General features: G+C 37.1%; 2 protein-coding genes across 3 annotated transcripts in view; both read left to right on the top strand.

Moving 5' to 3' along the window:
• The first annotated feature begins 3,405 nt into the window (after positions 1 to 3,405).
• On the top strand, positions 3,406 to 8,141 carry LOC134672950 (uncharacterized). Its single transcript, XM_063530904.1, has 6 exons — positions 3,406 to 3,532; positions 3,605 to 4,159; positions 5,072 to 5,641; positions 5,941 to 6,483; positions 7,669 to 7,778; positions 7,935 to 8,141. Exons 1-6 carry the CDS (start codon positions 3,478 to 3,480, stop codon positions 8,139 to 8,141), a joined length of 2,040 nt encoding a protein of 679 aa, XP_063386974.1. The 5' UTR covers positions 3,406 to 3,477.
• Positions 8,142 to 8,578: 437 nt separating this feature from the next.
• Positions 8,579 to 18,260, top strand: part of LOC134677922 (uncharacterized) — an 85,051-nt gene continuing 75,369 nt past the window's right edge. For both annotated transcript variants that reach the window (XM_063536379.1, XM_063536371.1), the window contains exons 1-2: positions 8,579 to 8,615; positions 14,400 to 14,621. In XM_063536379.1, coding sequence (XP_063392449.1) covers positions 8,609 to 8,615; positions 14,400 to 14,621 — 229 coding nt within the window. In that variant the 5' untranslated portion in view covers positions 8,579 to 8,608. The remainder of the gene's footprint in view (positions 8,616 to 14,399; positions 14,622 to 18,260) is intronic.

Below are 18,260 nucleotides of genomic sequence, written 5' to 3'. Positions count from 1 at the left end.
GTAAAAAAGTGGCTCGTGTCTTTAACTTATGAGGATGCGGAGTCTCTTCTTCTCGCCAGTTGATCTGCCGGTACTAACTCTCATATATGTACACACACGCACACACACACACACACACACACACATACACACATACACACACACACACACACACACCATACAAGTTGCATGCGCGTTTATTCTTTATCCTATTACTACATATTCCTTTATAAATTATATAGTTAATGCTCTCTTGTTAAGTATAAGTATAGTTATCTAGCATAATAATCTTATTGTCAAACTTGCTTTGCACTCCAGGGCCCCATGATACAGGCTCAGCCTAGTTTGGGTTCCGCCAGACATTTCTTTTATGTATAAATTGTACTGTTTAGCAATAAAAATATTTTGATTTTGATTTGATTTTTGAAGTTACGAGCTAACAAACACACACTGTTGGAACCTACAATAGTTTCTAGTTAATAGATTCCAAAAAATCGACGATGTCACAACTCTCCTCTGTCACAACTCATCTCGGTCTCCCCTAAGTGAGTCTCTTTCTATCAACTCGATTTGTTAGAAAAATAAACTTCCACTTTTATAACCTATACTCCGGCAAGCCCACTTTGTTAGCAAAAAAAGGCGCGACATTTAAATTTTGTATGGGAGATCGATCGATCGTAGTTTTCCGCCATTTCTACTGACAAAGTGGGTAATAGCCAGGGTAAACATTCCTATACAAGTTATAGATTCGAATACCCCCATCAGAAAAACTGGAAAGTATGCTGTTTCATCATCGGCCCCATCGCGCCAGCCAAATTAATAATATGTAGGACCAGGGGCCGATTTCTGAATTTCGATCGCACAATTTCGTCACTCGAAAATCGAAATTTGGAATCTATTGGTATTGACCACTCCATTTCAATTCTATTAGTAGAATTTAAATGCCTAGTAGTGGAGATATTATTTAACGAAATACACGAAATCGAGTGGTCGAAATTCAAAAATCCGCCCCCAAGCCGGACAGGCTCAATCATCCGTTTCTTTAGAAAAACGCATTAAAAAACGGTTGTATTGGGAGTTAGACTTTACGATGTAACTGTTGTGCAATTGTTTCTGGTTATGGGCCCAGCACACTTCCATTTCGGTGTATCATGACTGCTCCCCAATATCCGCAGACAACGAATTGATGAATGTTCCCAAGGTACCTTATAATGTGAAAAAACTTTTTACAAAAAAAGAAAACCGACTTCAAAAAGGAAGAAATAAAATATTATCCTTATTAAGTCTATGCGTTACCAACTGATATGTTTGAAGTCGGTGCCAAGCCAACTTTTGAAGCATACCATGATTTTGGTGCGATTCGATAAGGATGTACGTTGGATTGCCTTACAATGAACGTACTTTCTGTAGGTACAGTCGACGTTAAAAAAAATTGTTTACACTTTTCGTCTTATTACAAAGGAGTAAGGTGCAAAAGTGTATAATACATATCTTTGACGTCGACTGTACCTAAGAACACACCTCAGAACACACGATCAAACCTTCTTGGCACAGTCCGTACCATGTTTGTCGGCACGCAAGCGTGGGATCGGGACTGAAGTTATTTCCCGTCCCTTATTCAGAGGACTACATTTCAAAATATAAAACAATTCAAGGAATTTACGTTCTTGCCAAATTTCACCTAAAGCGGTTCAGTTGTTTAGCCATGAAAAGGCGACAAAGAGGTAGACAGAATTACTTATACATTTATATAATAGTTGTAATGGTACAGTTCTAATGGGATTTATAGTCATAAAGCTGATTATTTTTGACGGGTATTCTTTACTACGTAACGCATAGACTTAATAAGGATAATATTTTATTTCTTCCTTTTTGAAGTCGGTTTTCTTTTTTTGTAAAAAGTTTTTATTTTTCCATTTTTAGTTTTAACGCATTGTTAATAGCGCGACGCGTGAATGAAAAACAACATCATGATTAACAAAATTCGTGTATCTACTTTAATAAATATGTAATTTTCTCGAGTCCGTCTGGGAAATTATAATTCCTGTCACTACACTAAACCCCCCCCCCCCCCCCCCGATCACTCAACCTCATAGCGTATCAACCCCTGATCCACGTACCCCTCGGCCCTGAACCAGCACCCCTTCAACCACCATTACCCGACCCCTTAATCCCCGACCCCTTAACTCCTAACCCCGATCAGTAGCCTTACCAGCTTACCAAGAGTTTGACATTGATTTATTCGCTAGCGTGTGTGTAACTTACTTTCTTTGCATCTCGCTCGTACTGGCATATTAGTGCGAGCGAGATGCATAAAAAGTAAGTTACGAAGACGTTAGCGTCGCTAACTTAGCGAATATGTCAATGTCAAACTCGTGGTAAGGCTACACTTGCACTACATCAAATTGGCGGTGCTCGGAAGCAAATGCTCGAGTTACTTTAGAAAACACCGAAATTACTTTACACGTGCCTTTAAAAACTGAGGAGATCCCTCGTCAATTCCTCATGGATTCCATCATCAGACCAGAACCAAAAATAATACGGAAACACCTTGGAGGCAACTCCTTCCAAACAAAAAAAGAATTACTCAAATCGGATCACAGGTGCCGGAGTAATCGCTGAACATACTACATTTAATAAATCATCATCATTATCATCGAAACAATCATCATCATCAGGTCTACTTCATCAAAGTGGTGGTTTTCGGGAGAAAATGCTCGAGTTGCTTAAGAAAACACCCAAATCACCATGCATGTGCCTTTAAAAATTGAGGAGTTCCCTCAATTCCTCATGGATCCCATCACCAGAACAGAACCAAATTAAAATGGGACCAACTCGGAGGTAGCTCCTTTCAAACAAAAAAAGAATTACTCAAATCGGACTACGGATGTCGGAGTAATCGGTGAACGTACATAGAAAAAAAAAATAGCCACAGCCGAATACAGAACCTCCTCCTTCTATGAAATGGAAGTCGGTTAAAAATTGAGTGGTTGAGGAACTAAAAGCGATGATAGTGCATGCACATTTGCACAACATATATGGCATAAATAAATCTGCGACACTTTCGTCGTAGGTTCCAAGTGTGATTTGTAGACGACGGGCGAAAATATTTTTAAGTATTAGTAAATTAAATGAACATAAATGTAATATAGCTATGGTCAATCTCAATGTATATCAAATTGTGCGTAAAAATCGTGAGGTTGTTTATTTAGACCCATAAGCCTGATAATAGGCGCTATTTCCATCCACTCATTTCAAATGAAATGAAAAAAATATCACCTTAACCAAGACCAGGTACCTACGAAAAATTATACCTAATAATTCTCAATGAAGTGGAAAAAAGGCATGTTTAATACTTTACCTACTTCATTAATTTTATGGGGTCTGGTATAATTAGACATAGATTAATCTGTATAAAAAGTACTAACGGTACATATTAACGGCCGGTGCTTTATACTGATACCTCTACTAAACTACCTACCTAGAAATACTCTAGAAATGAAATTACGGTTTTTAACGGGAATATTGTTCATTATTGCTACTCATATTCATGGTAAGTGCTTAACAGACCTCCCTATTTTTGATTATGCCTAGCTTAATCATGATTAATACGAAATTGTTACAGACTGTAATAGTACGAAGAATAATTATGATAAATCTCCCATGGAACGTCGCCAGATATTGGTAAGGAAAATAATTAACAAACTCACTGATTTATCTTTGTCCTCGTTTGCAAATGCTTCTCTCAAAGAAACACCAAAAATAATGAAAAACATAAGAAAGCAATTGAAATTGGCTTCTAAATTCACTGGAACACGTGGCGATAAATACGTAGAGATACTAATGGATGGCATAAAATCAATCGTTGCCAGTAAAAACAAGTTAGGTGAAATTGAGTCCGCAAACGCAATCGACTCAGAAAATTTCGAAAAATATGAGCTAAGAAATACTCGTTACTCAAAGAATGACTCAGGCGACAAACCAAAAGCTGCACATCGTGAAAAATACGAAGAGGATGACTGTGATTGCAGTTGTGTTGAGGAAAGACTTTGCTTAAAAATATCATATTTGGATAAATTTATCTGCACTAAAGATGGGAATGTAATATCGTTAGCACAGGTGTGCGATGGAGAGAACGATTGTACGGATCATTCTGACGAAGAACAATGTAAAGTTCATGGTAAGTAATCTTTTTTTCTTATTTTTGTTCGACATTTTAAACGTAAGAAGGTTCACTTACCTTCCTACCTTACTCATATTAAGGTAGGCCTTCGAGCAACACCGGCTTCCGACACGTCGGAAGGGAGGGGCCCTAGCGATATCTCACCGTACAAATCATTCTGCCATTTTTCGCGGGGGGAAGGTGCACACAGTCGCACTTCTCACATACTTACATACAAAATCCAATCAAAGGCCCTACCGCGAACCACGTTCGACGTGTTGCCTCTCTATGGCACTTGTAAATTCATACGTAAGTGTGACAGGGAGGCAACACGTCGAACGTGGTTTGCGGTAGGCCCTCTGTAATGACGACACAAATACATAGAAAATGACACACGTCAAAGACAAATCTTGCAAACCTCGATCTCTTTTTGTGTACGGACGAGTGACTAGTGTCACAACACGCACACTAACACATTTTCGTTGAAGTACTTATGTCATTGTATTCTGAGAGATGAGAAGTCGGATTTGTCACTCGACCGATCCGCAATTTGTACTGAGCGAGCAAAATCGATAAATCCAACAATTACTTGAGACTAAAATATAATAATTGTATTTAAATGTAATTAAACGTATGATATGTAAAAAAAATATTACATGTGAAATGTAACACTTTCTTTTTGTAAATTTGATGTCCCCGACCTCTTTTTATAACATAAAACCGAGCAAACAGGCATTTTTGTGCAGCAGTGTTCACGCGCGCGTCTGGACTCGGTCTAGTGAAAAATCCAAGTGCAACTAGTTTTATTACCCGCGCTAGATTATATTGACGCGCTAATCTTGTACCTCGACAGAGGGGAAATAGTGCGAATGCCGCCTCCCTTCCGTGTTGCTCGAAGAGGTAGGCACTTAATTAAAAGTAATTTTTCAGCCAACAATAAACTTTCCGAAGCTAAACGACTAATAAATGAAATCAAAAACATTTTGCCAATACACTGCTTAGAAGTACAAAATAGTGTGGATAAGGTTGTAATGAAAACTCGAAAGGAAACATTGACCAATGTCCTCAAAAAACAATCCGAAGTCTTAAATAGCGTTGCACCCATTAAAGGAGAAAAGAAAAAAGGAAAGCTATTCAAAAAAGTTAAGGAGATTGCTCAAATAGTAAGTTCCGTGGAAGCAGCACTTGAAGGTGGCTTATGTATCCGAGAAAAATATAAAGCAGAAATCAGTCGCAGAAATGGTTTGTCACTAGATGAAGATGTAGAAGTTGTGTGGAATAATAAAAAAACATGGGCTCCTCCAGTTTGTAAATGTACTGGACAGTTTTGTCTATTAAACAACTGCACATCAGCGTGCAATAACACTTGTTGGCAGCGATTCAGTTTATGGCAATGGCGATGTGAATCCGTTGTTGGTGCGCGCAGTGTGCCAATAGATCTTGTATGTGATGGTAGAGTTGATTGCTTTGACGAATCCGATGAGAAAGAATGCACTGCAGGTAATATGAAGTTCTCTTTATTTTGAATGTAGGTAGTTGATTGTCGAGTTAGATAAATACTTACTAAAATAATGAATTAGGTAAACCGCTTTACAGTTACACCAAGAAAAGTCTGCAGCTATTTTGATAGCCCACGCAGTGCAAGTGTACCTACTTGTCTAGTGTGTGTGTGTCTTTATAGGTACGTCATAAATCAATAGAAGTTTGACGTTTAAAATAACACTTGCACTGCGTGGACCACAAAATGGCTGCAGACTTTTCTTTCTCTAACTCTATCTACCTCTTCATTGATCTTACAGGTGCAGTGGCAGATAAATTTAAAGCTACAGAAATTTACAATTCAATTATTGAATTACTATCTTCTAAAATGGCATCTAGCCCTCAGGTTAACAAAATTATTAGCTTACAAGAAGCGGTGAAAAACTTACAAGCACAGAGTATGAAAGAGGAAACAGATGTGGCTGCAATAAAGCATTGGAGGGACGAAGCCTTTTCAGGGCTATTTTCTATTTATGACGGTGTGTTGAATATGGCTGATAATGTTGTGGAAGTAGATGCTGGGTATGAGTCTTTAACGGCAGTCAGCCGAAAACTTGTTGAAGCGATGAAATATTCGAAAACAGGAAACGAAAGAGTCTCACCCACCAACGAATGTCACTGCAAGTCTGACAAGTGTTTGGTGGCCGACTGTTCGGTGGCGTGTGTGCGTTTCTGCGCCGTCAAAGCTATCATCACCCAGTACTCGTGTAAAGGAAACTCGACTACAAGAGTACCAGTACAAAATGTGTGTAACCGCAAAAGAGATTGTCCAGAAGGAGACGACGAACAAGGATGTCAAATAGGTAAATGGGAAGACACTGTAAAAATAATTGCCGAGAGCCATAGATAGGTATCCACTTGGGTAGGTACATACGGTATGTAATGAGAAGTGTGTACTTTTGTAGGTAAGTCACGCGCCAGCATATTTTTTCTATCTATGGGTAGGGTTCAACTTTTGAAACCATAGGTAAATTACAAATGGCAGTATACTATATGTACTGACGAAAAGTCCCAGTTTGAAAAACTTTAGACGATATAATGAGGATTTTTTGAATTGGTAGCTCGTAACGCCGAAAATCTATAGATTGAAGTACCAGACCATTATTTAGCCGAAGCCAAAAGTCCACTTATCATCATCATAATTACTGGCATAGATACCTTCATGTCATTCTATGTGCAAAGTTTTATTACAACAATTGTTGGTTGTTTTGAAAGGAGAACGAAACTCCGTGTGTAGGCGTTTGTTGTGGGACGCTACTTGTGTCCCCAGCAAGACAGCTGGCTGTCTTGTGTGTGCACAGCTGGAGCGGCGACAGAGACTCAGGTGGCGTTGGAGCGCCACAGAAGTAGGTACCTGCATTCCTCTGTGATCGGACAAAATTTTGGTCTTTGGTGATCTTGGCGCTGGAGGCAATTTGTGCGTTGTGCCTGAGATACACACAGATAAAATAGATAGGTAATCCCGTTCCGAGTCGTTTCTGGTGCAAAAGCTGTCCATGCGGGATTACCGCGAGCATAATGGGCACCTTTGCAACCAGGTCTTTTTTTTTTGTTACTGTTAGCAAAAAGAATAGATAGTATAGAGGGGCCCTGTCAAAGTAAATTTTGTAGTCACGGTACATTTACTGCCATCTATCGACACACGATTAAAACTTAAAATAAAATTGAAAATGTATAAATGAATTAAAATATGTTTACGGATATATGATTATTAATTTTTATTGTTCCACAATGACCCATGTTCTTTCACTGATACGTGTTAAAATTGTTAAATATCAAACGGTGTCGCCAACGCCATCTAAACGACAATAGGCCAAAGGTGTATGGCGCCATCTATTCGACAGTGACTTTTGCTTGACATCCGAGGCACGTTTTTTTCTTAGACTTTATTTATCTTATACGGAGTTATATACTTATATCTCTGCTGTTAGTAAAATATGACTGTGTTTTATGTGGGGTTTTTAATCAGTTTTATATTTTTTGCACAGATGTTTGCCGTAATCATAATCTACTGGTTCTTCGCAATAAAATTCAAAATTACAGACATGACCGCTGGGGACACGCATTGGCAGAAATACTTGACAGCTGGAAAACTAAGGTACATCGATATTGCCACTTATTTACAGCCAAGTCGTCTCTCGGGTCAAATAGGCCCTTGTCGATGGACAGGCGTTAATTTTAGCATGTATTAACAAAATGCGTATTATTTGTTCAGGTACTTTTTTGCCATTCAATTAGTATTCATCTTATTCAGACTATTTCTTCTATTCGGGTGATCGAGAGGAAGGACCGATTGACACGGCACGGACTGGAGAAGCTGGTAGCGCAGACCCTGCACGACCTGGCGCAGGTCTACGCCACCCTGCCGAAGCTCACGAGGCGCAGCACCGACGGCACCATGCCCGCTTTCCTGCAGCTGTCTCGACTCATACGAGATACACTCAAAGATTGCACGATATAAGTGCACAGTGGACTTTCTTATTAGTCTTATTGCAACGGATACCGCGACCAGTTTTAAAGGCAAACATTCAAAATAAATTAGATCATGGTGCAAACTTTTAATTGACTTTAATTTCCGCTCGCCCTTTTTGAAAAAAAAAATAGATAGGTTCACAGTCTTATATTTTTGTAATTTGAGAATCCACCTAACCAGAGAAAGTGCAATGGTTGTTCTACATCCTTATAGCTTAACTTACAAGTCGTGTTACAATTAAATAAAGAATTAGATAGCAAAAAAAATCGCAAGTTTACCCCGAAAAAGATAATCAACTTATTATCACGAACTGCACCATAGCATATTACACTTTTTAGTGACTGATAGAGCAAGCGAGAAATTTATCCACGTATCGTTGATAACATGTGAGTCACACGCTTGTTAAATATTTCGAAGCGCTTGTGCGGACACCAGTCTGTGAGAAGACATACACCATGGCAGGTAAGTGCTCGATTACACTGATAATGATAGCTGATAACGCGAGTGTACTAGAATACTCTTTGAATCATAACCTCGCCTTGATTATTAATTTAAAATGCGTTTGAACAGAATGTGATGACATTGTACTAAATATAATTGTGATAATAATAATGCTAAGTATTGATATAGGTATCTATAGGTACATAGGTTTTAACAAGAAACAATCCGGGATAAAGAGCTAATTAAGTCCGATGCTCCTCATTAAAATTATCAATCCTTATCGATTAATCAATGACAGCCATATATTTTTAAATAGGTATGATTTAAAATTAGAATTACTGCCTCGTGATTGATCATTAAAAAACAATCAAAAACTGTTGTATAATTAATTACTATAGGTAATTACATTGTACTTACTTTACCTTTGTAAATTGTTCGTAATTTTGAAGAGAATTGCTTATGCTCGTTAAATTTTACTGTCGTTTAATTTGCATTAAAATGCTGTAACACTTCAAATGAAATTAGAAATTTACTTGCTTAGAAAATAATCTTTATAATTATATTAATACATATATATACCTAGCCATTATATAGCGATGAGTCTTGAGCTGCGCGGGCGCATTGTCATGCTAATCGTAACCGTGCACCAACGCCGCCCCACTTAGGTATTTGTTTTCTACAGAAAATAATTAAGCGGTCGTGCTAACTAGTCAAATTGATTAAAACTAAGGAACCACAGGAAATATATTCGCTTCAGAGATGTATTGTTGCCTTAGCCACGTCACCTTCACCTGCCACCTCATCAAAGAAACACTATCTCTTACAAAGAGATATTTATTACTAAATATGGTATTCTGATTAGGCAAAATGTACAAATGTAGGTACAACTGCTTTTACAGTCAAGTGGGAAATAACTCTTGCAGGATATGCAAAAATCATTCTCGGCTGAAGATTGGGGCGGGCTGACAACAACATCTAATTAAATTATGTTCATCTCAAACTAAATGAGTGCCGGTACCGCGCGGCGATGGTTTAATTCCTTTATTAGTAGTAGTTTTCTCTAAGGTATGTTATTTTTAGCTGGATACTTTCATTGTACCTACACACTTGTTTCGTAAGATTATGTTTTTCATTTTCTTTGTGCTAAGCGTTATTATAACAAGTGGTCCTGTGAAAGTAAATAAAGACGGTTAAATAGGCATTATTTTTTTTACGCAAATGCACATCATATTTCGCAACAACTCCGTGAAGGTACCTAATTATGTAGTACCAGAGATAGAGCAGACCTTCCAAAATTCTAAAGTACGTGAGGGCATTCCATGAGAGTGTCGCTTACGACATGATTTTTCTTTGTAGGGCAGCTACCTCAGTGTTCAGTGGCGTCAGTGCGTCAGGTATTAAGGCTCCTCTTTACGTTGGGCCAACCCCAACGCCAACGAGGGACGCATTTATGCGTTTAAGGGAGCAAGTGATATTGCTATCTCATTCTACCGCATGGCTGTGTCCCTCGTTGGCGTTGGCCCAACGTGAAGAGGAGCCTTTAATGATACCATTCAGGGTTAGGTATATATATAGATGTGATTCAAATTATAGGCGCGAATTTATTTTCAGGCATTCTCTATACCATTTGGAAGTAGGTTAGGAAAATAGTAACCTACTTTAGTAAAAAAATATTGAAACGGCAAACCTATATGGCGTTATCTTTAGGTGTTAACGAATTATGATTAATTGATAAAATAGTTAGGGTAAAAGCACCAGTAGTCAGCCTTATAACGAAATTTCTATGTTCAAGATCGTATAATTTGCACACTTATGGACCAATAGGTATTATCAATGTTTTATCTGTTCAAGAATTTAATAAAGTTTAATTTTTGTAAAGAATAAAACTTAATTGAATTCAACTTTTGGAAATATTTAATGAAATATAATAAAAGGGCATTTTTGCCAGTAATCAGCCCCCTGTATACCAATACACAGCCTTTAGGTACCCAGTGCCCAGCCATCCCATTCTAATGGCTGATCAGTGGGTTCGAATAGAGTGAGCTTATTTTCCAGTGGTCAGCCACAGGCTGACTACTCGGTATTTAATGTATTTCAATCAAATAAATGCATATTAACGTAATTTTTTAAAGGTGCTTGACTTAACGACTTACACTTCATTTAAAATAATAACAAATCCTAAATCCAATGGTCAGCCTCCCCCGGCTGACTTCTGGGTTTACGACCTTTTTAAAATTACTGCTTCAAACCCAGTAGTCAGCCAGGGGAGGCTGACTATTGGATTTTGTACAAAAAAGTAGTTTCCAATAGTCAGCCGCCATAAAAGTGTTACTTCCACATGGATTAATATTACTCTTTTACGTTTTTCAGATAGTTTAAGTATTAATTAGGTGAAGCAGACCATATTCTTTTAAAAATAAATTACAATTCGGCTGCTATCGTCTTATCAAAATACCATGTGACATTCCAAAAAAAATGGCGCATATCTCTTAACCTTTCATGTCAGAAGACACCACTTGTTTGAAATTTTTTTGTGGATCATCGTAGAGTAGAGTCTGTGCGGAAAGAGAAGAGTCGTGGGATTTGAGGGCGCGCCAGTGCTATTTTATGGTTTTTGCTATGCTGACAACACTGATCACGTGATTATAGTACGACACTAAAGGTCATGATACTTGAATCCCTTTTGTTCCGGTTTTTTACTACGGCTTACTAAACGGAGCCTGGTGGTGTCGGCTCGTCAACTCAATCCTCTGATTTAGCGCAGGCACTAGTTTTCTTTTTAAAACACTTGTTTTTATATCTTAGATACTAAAAAGTGACTGCGATTGACAAAACTGCTAAAACTATTTAAGAATCTGCCAGTGCCGGATTTAGACATTTGCCGCCCGTAGGCTATGCCGATTTTGCCGCCCCTATCCGCCTCGCTTATAGGTTTTTTAAATTACTTTCCTATCAGAGGCGTTTAATTTTTTAGTACAACACACCATAGCCATATTAAAATGCATATAAGGTGACGTCACTAATGTCACATTTTAGATACAGATTTATATGGGCCGTTTTTGTCACTGAATGACGATGCGACCTCGTTATATTTGCCTGATCTGGTGTTATGGTGGGTACGGCTGGGTTTTTTGCCATTGAAAAACAAGGTGAGGCATTACTAATGCCTATTAAGCATTGGCAGTCAGGCTGGATATAGCTAAGGAGTTCGGTCGGGTCTGGCATCGAGTCTGTTTGAGGGACTATGCTATACAAATGGATCGCTAGCTTTTTGTCCGGTAGACGCATATGAGCCGTATAGTAGACGGCAGCTACTCCGATAGTGTGAACATTACCGCTGGCGTTTCGCTAGGTTCTGTACTATTAATGCTGCATATCAATGATAATCATTGCTATGCAGATTACAGATGACAGTAGTAGGGATACGTATTACACAGGCCGTGCTAATATCCGTCATTCTATGGTGCTGGAAAGTCATGAAAAGCTTGTATCTGATATCGAGAGCTCTATCCATCGTGAGTTCCGGCATGGGATCGGAACAATTTAGTGAGATTCAATACCACGAATACACAAGAATCGACGATGATCCCAAACTCACAATGTAGTCAGATGGTGATCAGATAGGTCACAAAAAATGTAGTTAGTTAAATGAAAACGCGAGCGTAGCGAGCGCGAAATTTTTTCGAGAATATAGTAGGTAGGTACATTTTAGGGTTTCGTACTTCAAAAGGAAAAAAAACGGAACCCAGCATTATACCACCAAGACAAGAATCGACAACCATCCCAAACTTACAATGTGGTCAGATGGGTCACAAATAATATGTAGGTACTTAAATGAAATTTTTTCGAGAAAATAGGTAGGTGCCTACAATTTTAGGGTTCCGTACTTCAAAAGGAAAAAACGGAACCCTTATAGGATCACTTTGTTGTCCGACTGGCCGTCTGTCTGTCTCAATATAAAGGGTCTTGACATAACAGAGGGCGGCAAAATCGACAAAATAATGCTTGTTATTAAAATTTTTACAAATAAATTCTGGTCAACCCTATCTGAACGGCACGTACAATATTTTTTGACCCATATTTGCCGCCCCCTAAAATCTACCGCCCTAGGCTTCAGCCTACTCAGCCTAGTGGTAAATCCGGCACTGGAATCTGCCCAATACAACTGTAACTTTAGTACCAAACAAGATACGAGTCTCATTTATGTACTGCCTAATCTGTGCAGTCCAACAGTTATTAAAACCGGGTAGATCGGGTAGAAATTGGACAATAGAACTGTAATTTTATCTGAGATATATTTCACCCATTGTAAACTTGACTTGTAATGTATGTGTACAATATTAATAATAATAAATATGAATATGAATAAAAATAGTGCATAAGTAGGTAGGCCTTATTGGGATATGTCCGGTTCTCTCATCTCACGATATTTTACTTCGCCGAAAAGTCACTGCTAAATATGAAATATAATTTCGTAACTAACAGAACCTACAAATAAAGAAATATTTTATTAGAAAAAGCTTTATTCTTTGTAATCGAAGTCTGAATTAAAATATTCAATGTCACTTATGTTTGAGCTAGCTTCAAAACAACCAGGGACACTCATAGAACTATCTTCATCTGAACTGGATGTGCTTGAATCCGGCACGTAGATTACGAATTCTTGCATATCACCTATATACTTAGCGGTCTTTTATTCGAGATACCGTAGGTACTTTTACACAATCCTGAAAAAGAAATTACATATAAATATGCATAAAATGGCAAGTATCAAGACTATTTGTCAGTTATTTTAAAGATCATGAATGACCTGCATATTTATGAAAATTAATATATTATGAATGAATATACTTACCGATTATGTACCGGAGACAAGTTACTTAGGGGGCTTATTAAATAGGTAATTATTTAATATTAAATACAACATCAATACCCGCGAATAGCGGAAATACGTTCCGCGACTTTTTGTAAGTCGATAGTCGGCTTTTAGCCGTTTTCTTCCCGCTGACAAAACCGAACAATGTTAAATATAATTTTCCTTGTGGTTTTATGTACGGTTTTATCGTGTTTTGAAAATATTTTATACATAAAACTTACGGTTTTTGTTAATAAAAATATACATTGACAGAAGTTTGTTTACTTTTTACAAGACAGGTGTCAAAGGTTTGATTGCCATATAAAATTTATAATGTTAGTTCCCGTTTCTGCCACGACTCTTCTCTTTCCGCACAGACTCTATTCATTTAAGCATTAAGGTATTTTTCAATGAATAGCTTATCAATCTATAATATTACCTAGTTTTCACATGAAAATTAGAAAAACTTTATTATTTACAGCCAAAAATAGGCAAGAAAGGCTGACTACTGGTACATGGCTGAGCACTGGTGCCTTTACCCTATTTGTTTTACAAGGGAGTGAGGTTGTTGTTTACTCTTCGTGCTAATTGATACCGTTGATACCCGAATAAGCGAAATATTCCGTTTCCGAGCGTTTCTCATTCGTTTTTGACGAATAAAGAGAGCCTTTATTGGCTGGTGTGGTGAAAAATATTAAATTATTATTTAGCTGGAAAAAAATGAGTCTATGTTTATTCGCGACAAAATTCCATATATTTATTTAAATATTTACATTCTTGCACCTAATTATAATATTGTTAGACATTTAATGAAATAGAACGATAGTCAGTTTCAGGCTACTATTTAAAATATTTCCGGAAAATATGAAATATTACACAATTATTAATTGCACGACGAATGTCGACGATAAAATAATTATTGTTTACTCACATAAGGTTGTGTTGTCCAGGACGTCCTGGAGGTTATTACGGCTACGGCGGCCCGCCGCCCCCGCCCCCGCCGGGCCATCCCCCCCACATGTTCCCCGGCCCTCCCGGGGTCATGTACTACCCCGTCCACCCCGCCTACTTCTACCCTTACCCTCCCCCGCCCGAACCGGTCCAAGTGGTCGACAGCCCGCCCGAGGAAGCCGTCCCGGAACTGCCCGGAGAGACGGTCGAGCTGCCGTGGAGTAAGTCTCAGGGCACGGTATGGGGAGATAACACCTTTATGTCCATTTCATGTAGAATTCAGGATTCTAGTTCGCTTACTTTTGTACAAAATGCACAAGTGTAGTTGATCTTTTCTCATCAGGCCTGCTGGCAAGACATTGTAATTTTACCTAATTCGAATCAGGTTCATGTTAAAATTATGTTTTTTTAACTTTTGATCCCATGAATGTTACGCTATGAAATATACTTACTATAATTTGAACATTACAATATGACTGCTTTTAAAGTTTTGTAGAAATACACGCGTATAATCCAATGTCTCCGAAAATGTTGATAATCAAGGACATTATCTATATAAATACCTCTTTTTATCCCTGATAAACTACTATAACTATATCAAAGATTTATTGACTATATATATCTGGTGTTTCGAAGAAAACAATATTTGTATGCTTATCAGAGAAGTGCCTTTTGTAGGTACTTGGCAAGTGAAATCAAATCATCAAAATACCTACTTATATGTAGGTGTAAGTATGTAGATAAAGGTGTTATCTTTCCTTTAGCTTGGGTGTAATGTCTGCCAATGTTGGGCCAATCCTCTCTATGGACTCCTTTGTCCTATCCATTTCCTATTCGAATTCATCCTTCCGTGTCTGAAAGATAATTTTTATTTCAGTACTGTTCAATATACTCCATTCAGAGTTTTGGCCGTAGCTTTTATGTGTTTGTCTTGCAATGTTGTAATTTGGAGTATATTGCTCTTAGTAGGAGATCCCCCATATATGGGACCTCTATGAAAATATGAAAGAAAATATGTTCCAGGACATAAATAAATAGGGTTGCCTAAAGAAAAATGGTCAAGGCTATTTTTAATAAATTTTAGAAAAATAAATTTTTTCGGCAAATTTCACCGATTTGTCTGACGAACGAAATAAGTTTCAATGGAAAGTATACAACTTGTACAACATAAATCAACTAGGTTGCCTATCTTTTTCCGGTCACTATTATGTGGTTGCCGTGTTTAAAGAGGTGATTTTATATCGATAATTGCACTCATCTGTCTGACGCTTGAATTATACATCAAAATGATGGTAATTTTATTGCAAATACAATGGTATAAGGTTGCCTGCGAAAATCCGGTCACAAATAAGGGTTGGCAGGCTTTTAATTAAAATAAGAAGGGAAGACTTTTAGCGATAACTCATAAACGGCTTAACTGATCAAGTTTGTTTTAATTTTATTTGATTGAGTTTTTTAAGCAATATTTTCATGATTTTTTTCATATTTTTTGGACAGATGGTTCAAAAGTTAGAAGGAAAAACCTTTTTTTTTCTTTCTAAACGATTATTTTCGAAATGATTCACTTTATCAAGAAATGTTGTTTAAAGACCCCTATTTATTTTGAAAGGCCTATCCAACGACATTCCACACTATAAGGTTGAATTGATAAAAAAATTGTCACTCACATTTTGTTTCTTTCAAAGCGATTATTTCCGAAAATATCCACTTTATCAAAAAATGTTCTACTAGAACCCCTATTCATTTTGAAAGACCTTTCCAACAACATCCCACATCATAGGGTTGCCACCAAAAAAAAATCCTCACGTACATTTTGTTTCTTTCGAGGCGATTATTTCCTCAAATATTCACTTTATCAAAAAATGTTTTCTAAACGTCGTATTTATTTCAAAAGACCTATCCAACGACATGTCACACTATAGGGTTGACGCGAAAAAAAGGTCAATTACATTTTTCTTCTTTTTTTTCGTTTGATATCTATGTTGTAAGGTGTCATTTTATATGAATTTTAAAATAAATAGGGTTCTTCAAAATTTTTTGTTTTGATAAAGCGAATATTTTAGGAAATAATAGCATCGAAAGAAACAAAATGTACGTGAGGATTTTTTTTTCGAGGCAACCCTATGATGTGGGATGTTGTTGGAAAGGTCTTTTAAAATGAATAGGGGTTCTAGAAGAACATTCTTTGATAAAGTGGATATTTTCGGAAATAATCGCTTTGAAAGAAACAAAATGTGAGTGACAATTTTTTTATCGATTCAACCTTATAGTGTGGGGTGTCGTTGGATAGGCCTTTCAAAATAAATAGGGGTCTTTAAACAACATTTCTTGATAAAGTGAATCATTTCGGAAATAATCGTTTAGAAAGAAAAAAAAGGTTTTTCCTTCTAACTTTCGAACCATCTGTCCAAAAAATATGAACAAAATCATGAAAATATTGCTTAAAAAACTCAATCAAATAAAATTAAAACAAACTTGATCAGTTAAGCCGTTTATGAGTTATCGCTAAAAGTCTTCCCTTCTTATTTTAATTCAAAGCTTGGCAACCCTTATTTGTGACCGGATTTTCGCAGGCAACCCTATACCATTGTATTTGCAATAAAATTACCATCATTTTGATGTATAATTCAAGCGTCAGACAGATGAGTGCAATTATCGATATAAAATCACCTCTTTAAACACGGCAACCACATAATAGTGACCAGAAAAAGATTGGCAACCTAGTTGATTTATGTTGTACAAGTTGTATACTTTCCATTGAAACTTATTTCGTTCGTCAGACAAATCGGTGAAATTTGCCGAAAAAAATTGTTTTTCAATTTTTTTTTTTAAATAGCCTTGACCATATTTCTTTAGGCAACCCTATTTATTTATGTTCTGGAACATATTTTCTTTCATATTTTCATAGTTTCATCCGTCAGACAGATTGGTGAAGGTCGACCATAGAATCGGGATCGTGGGATCTTAGACCATCTTGTGTCACCAATTTTAATGAACTTCTATATATTTGTGTTTGTTCCAATGATATGAAATGACTAATATATTGTCGTGCACCTCTATCGTATGACGTGTCAAACAATTTCAAATTTTAGCGTGATGTTTCGTCTATGTCTAGTTTTATGAAATTCTTTACGGTTGTCATCTATTGAACCTCGAATAAATCACGCATTCCGATTAAGCCCAAAGCCCGAGCAACAACTTTAAGACCCACTTGCACCATTCCATTAACCCGGGATTAACCGGTTACACCTGAGTTGCCATGGTTACCCATACAATTTGACACTAGGTTAGGTTTAACCGCTTAACGCCGGGTTAGTGGGATGGTGCAAGTGGGCTTAAGTGTGTCTATCTACTGCATTTTTATTAACCACAATTCACTCTTTATAAACCAATAAACATTATCTTCCTTTACTTACTGAATGAGTAGGTACCTTTAATGTTTTATACACTTTCAACACCGTCTCCTCACTATAACTATAAATTTGTCATTAAAAATATATGTGATAGTAGATAAAGATAACTAATTGTAATTGTGTAATTAGTAGTATTATTCATCTTTCCTAGCCACAAAGTACAAAGTGGTGGTACTTTAGTGCAAGGTAAATTTTCCTGTAATTTAATGTACTCGTAATGATGTATAGGTATACCTTATACTTTATTATATTTCAACTCTCGTCGGGTCTTTCGAGCCCGGACATTTATAAATTGTGGATATAAGTAGCGGGGATATATATCCGACGTAGAAGCCGTTCGGACTTCGGAGAGCTTTGATGTCATGTAGAATACTGATGATGTGCATTTTTTTTGAGGTATATATTGTGCCAAATTAAAATTAATATGCTTCTGGTATAATCACGCTT

The sequence above is a fragment of the Cydia fagiglandana genome, chromosome 2 (assembly GCF_963556715.1).
Source record: "Cydia fagiglandana chromosome 2, ilCydFagi1.1, whole genome shotgun sequence".
Taxonomy (NCBI): Eukaryota; Metazoa; Arthropoda; class Insecta; order Lepidoptera; family Tortricidae; genus Cydia; species Cydia fagiglandana.
Note: the sequence above shows the minus strand (reverse complement) of the source record. Positions and strands in the feature narration are given on the sequence as shown.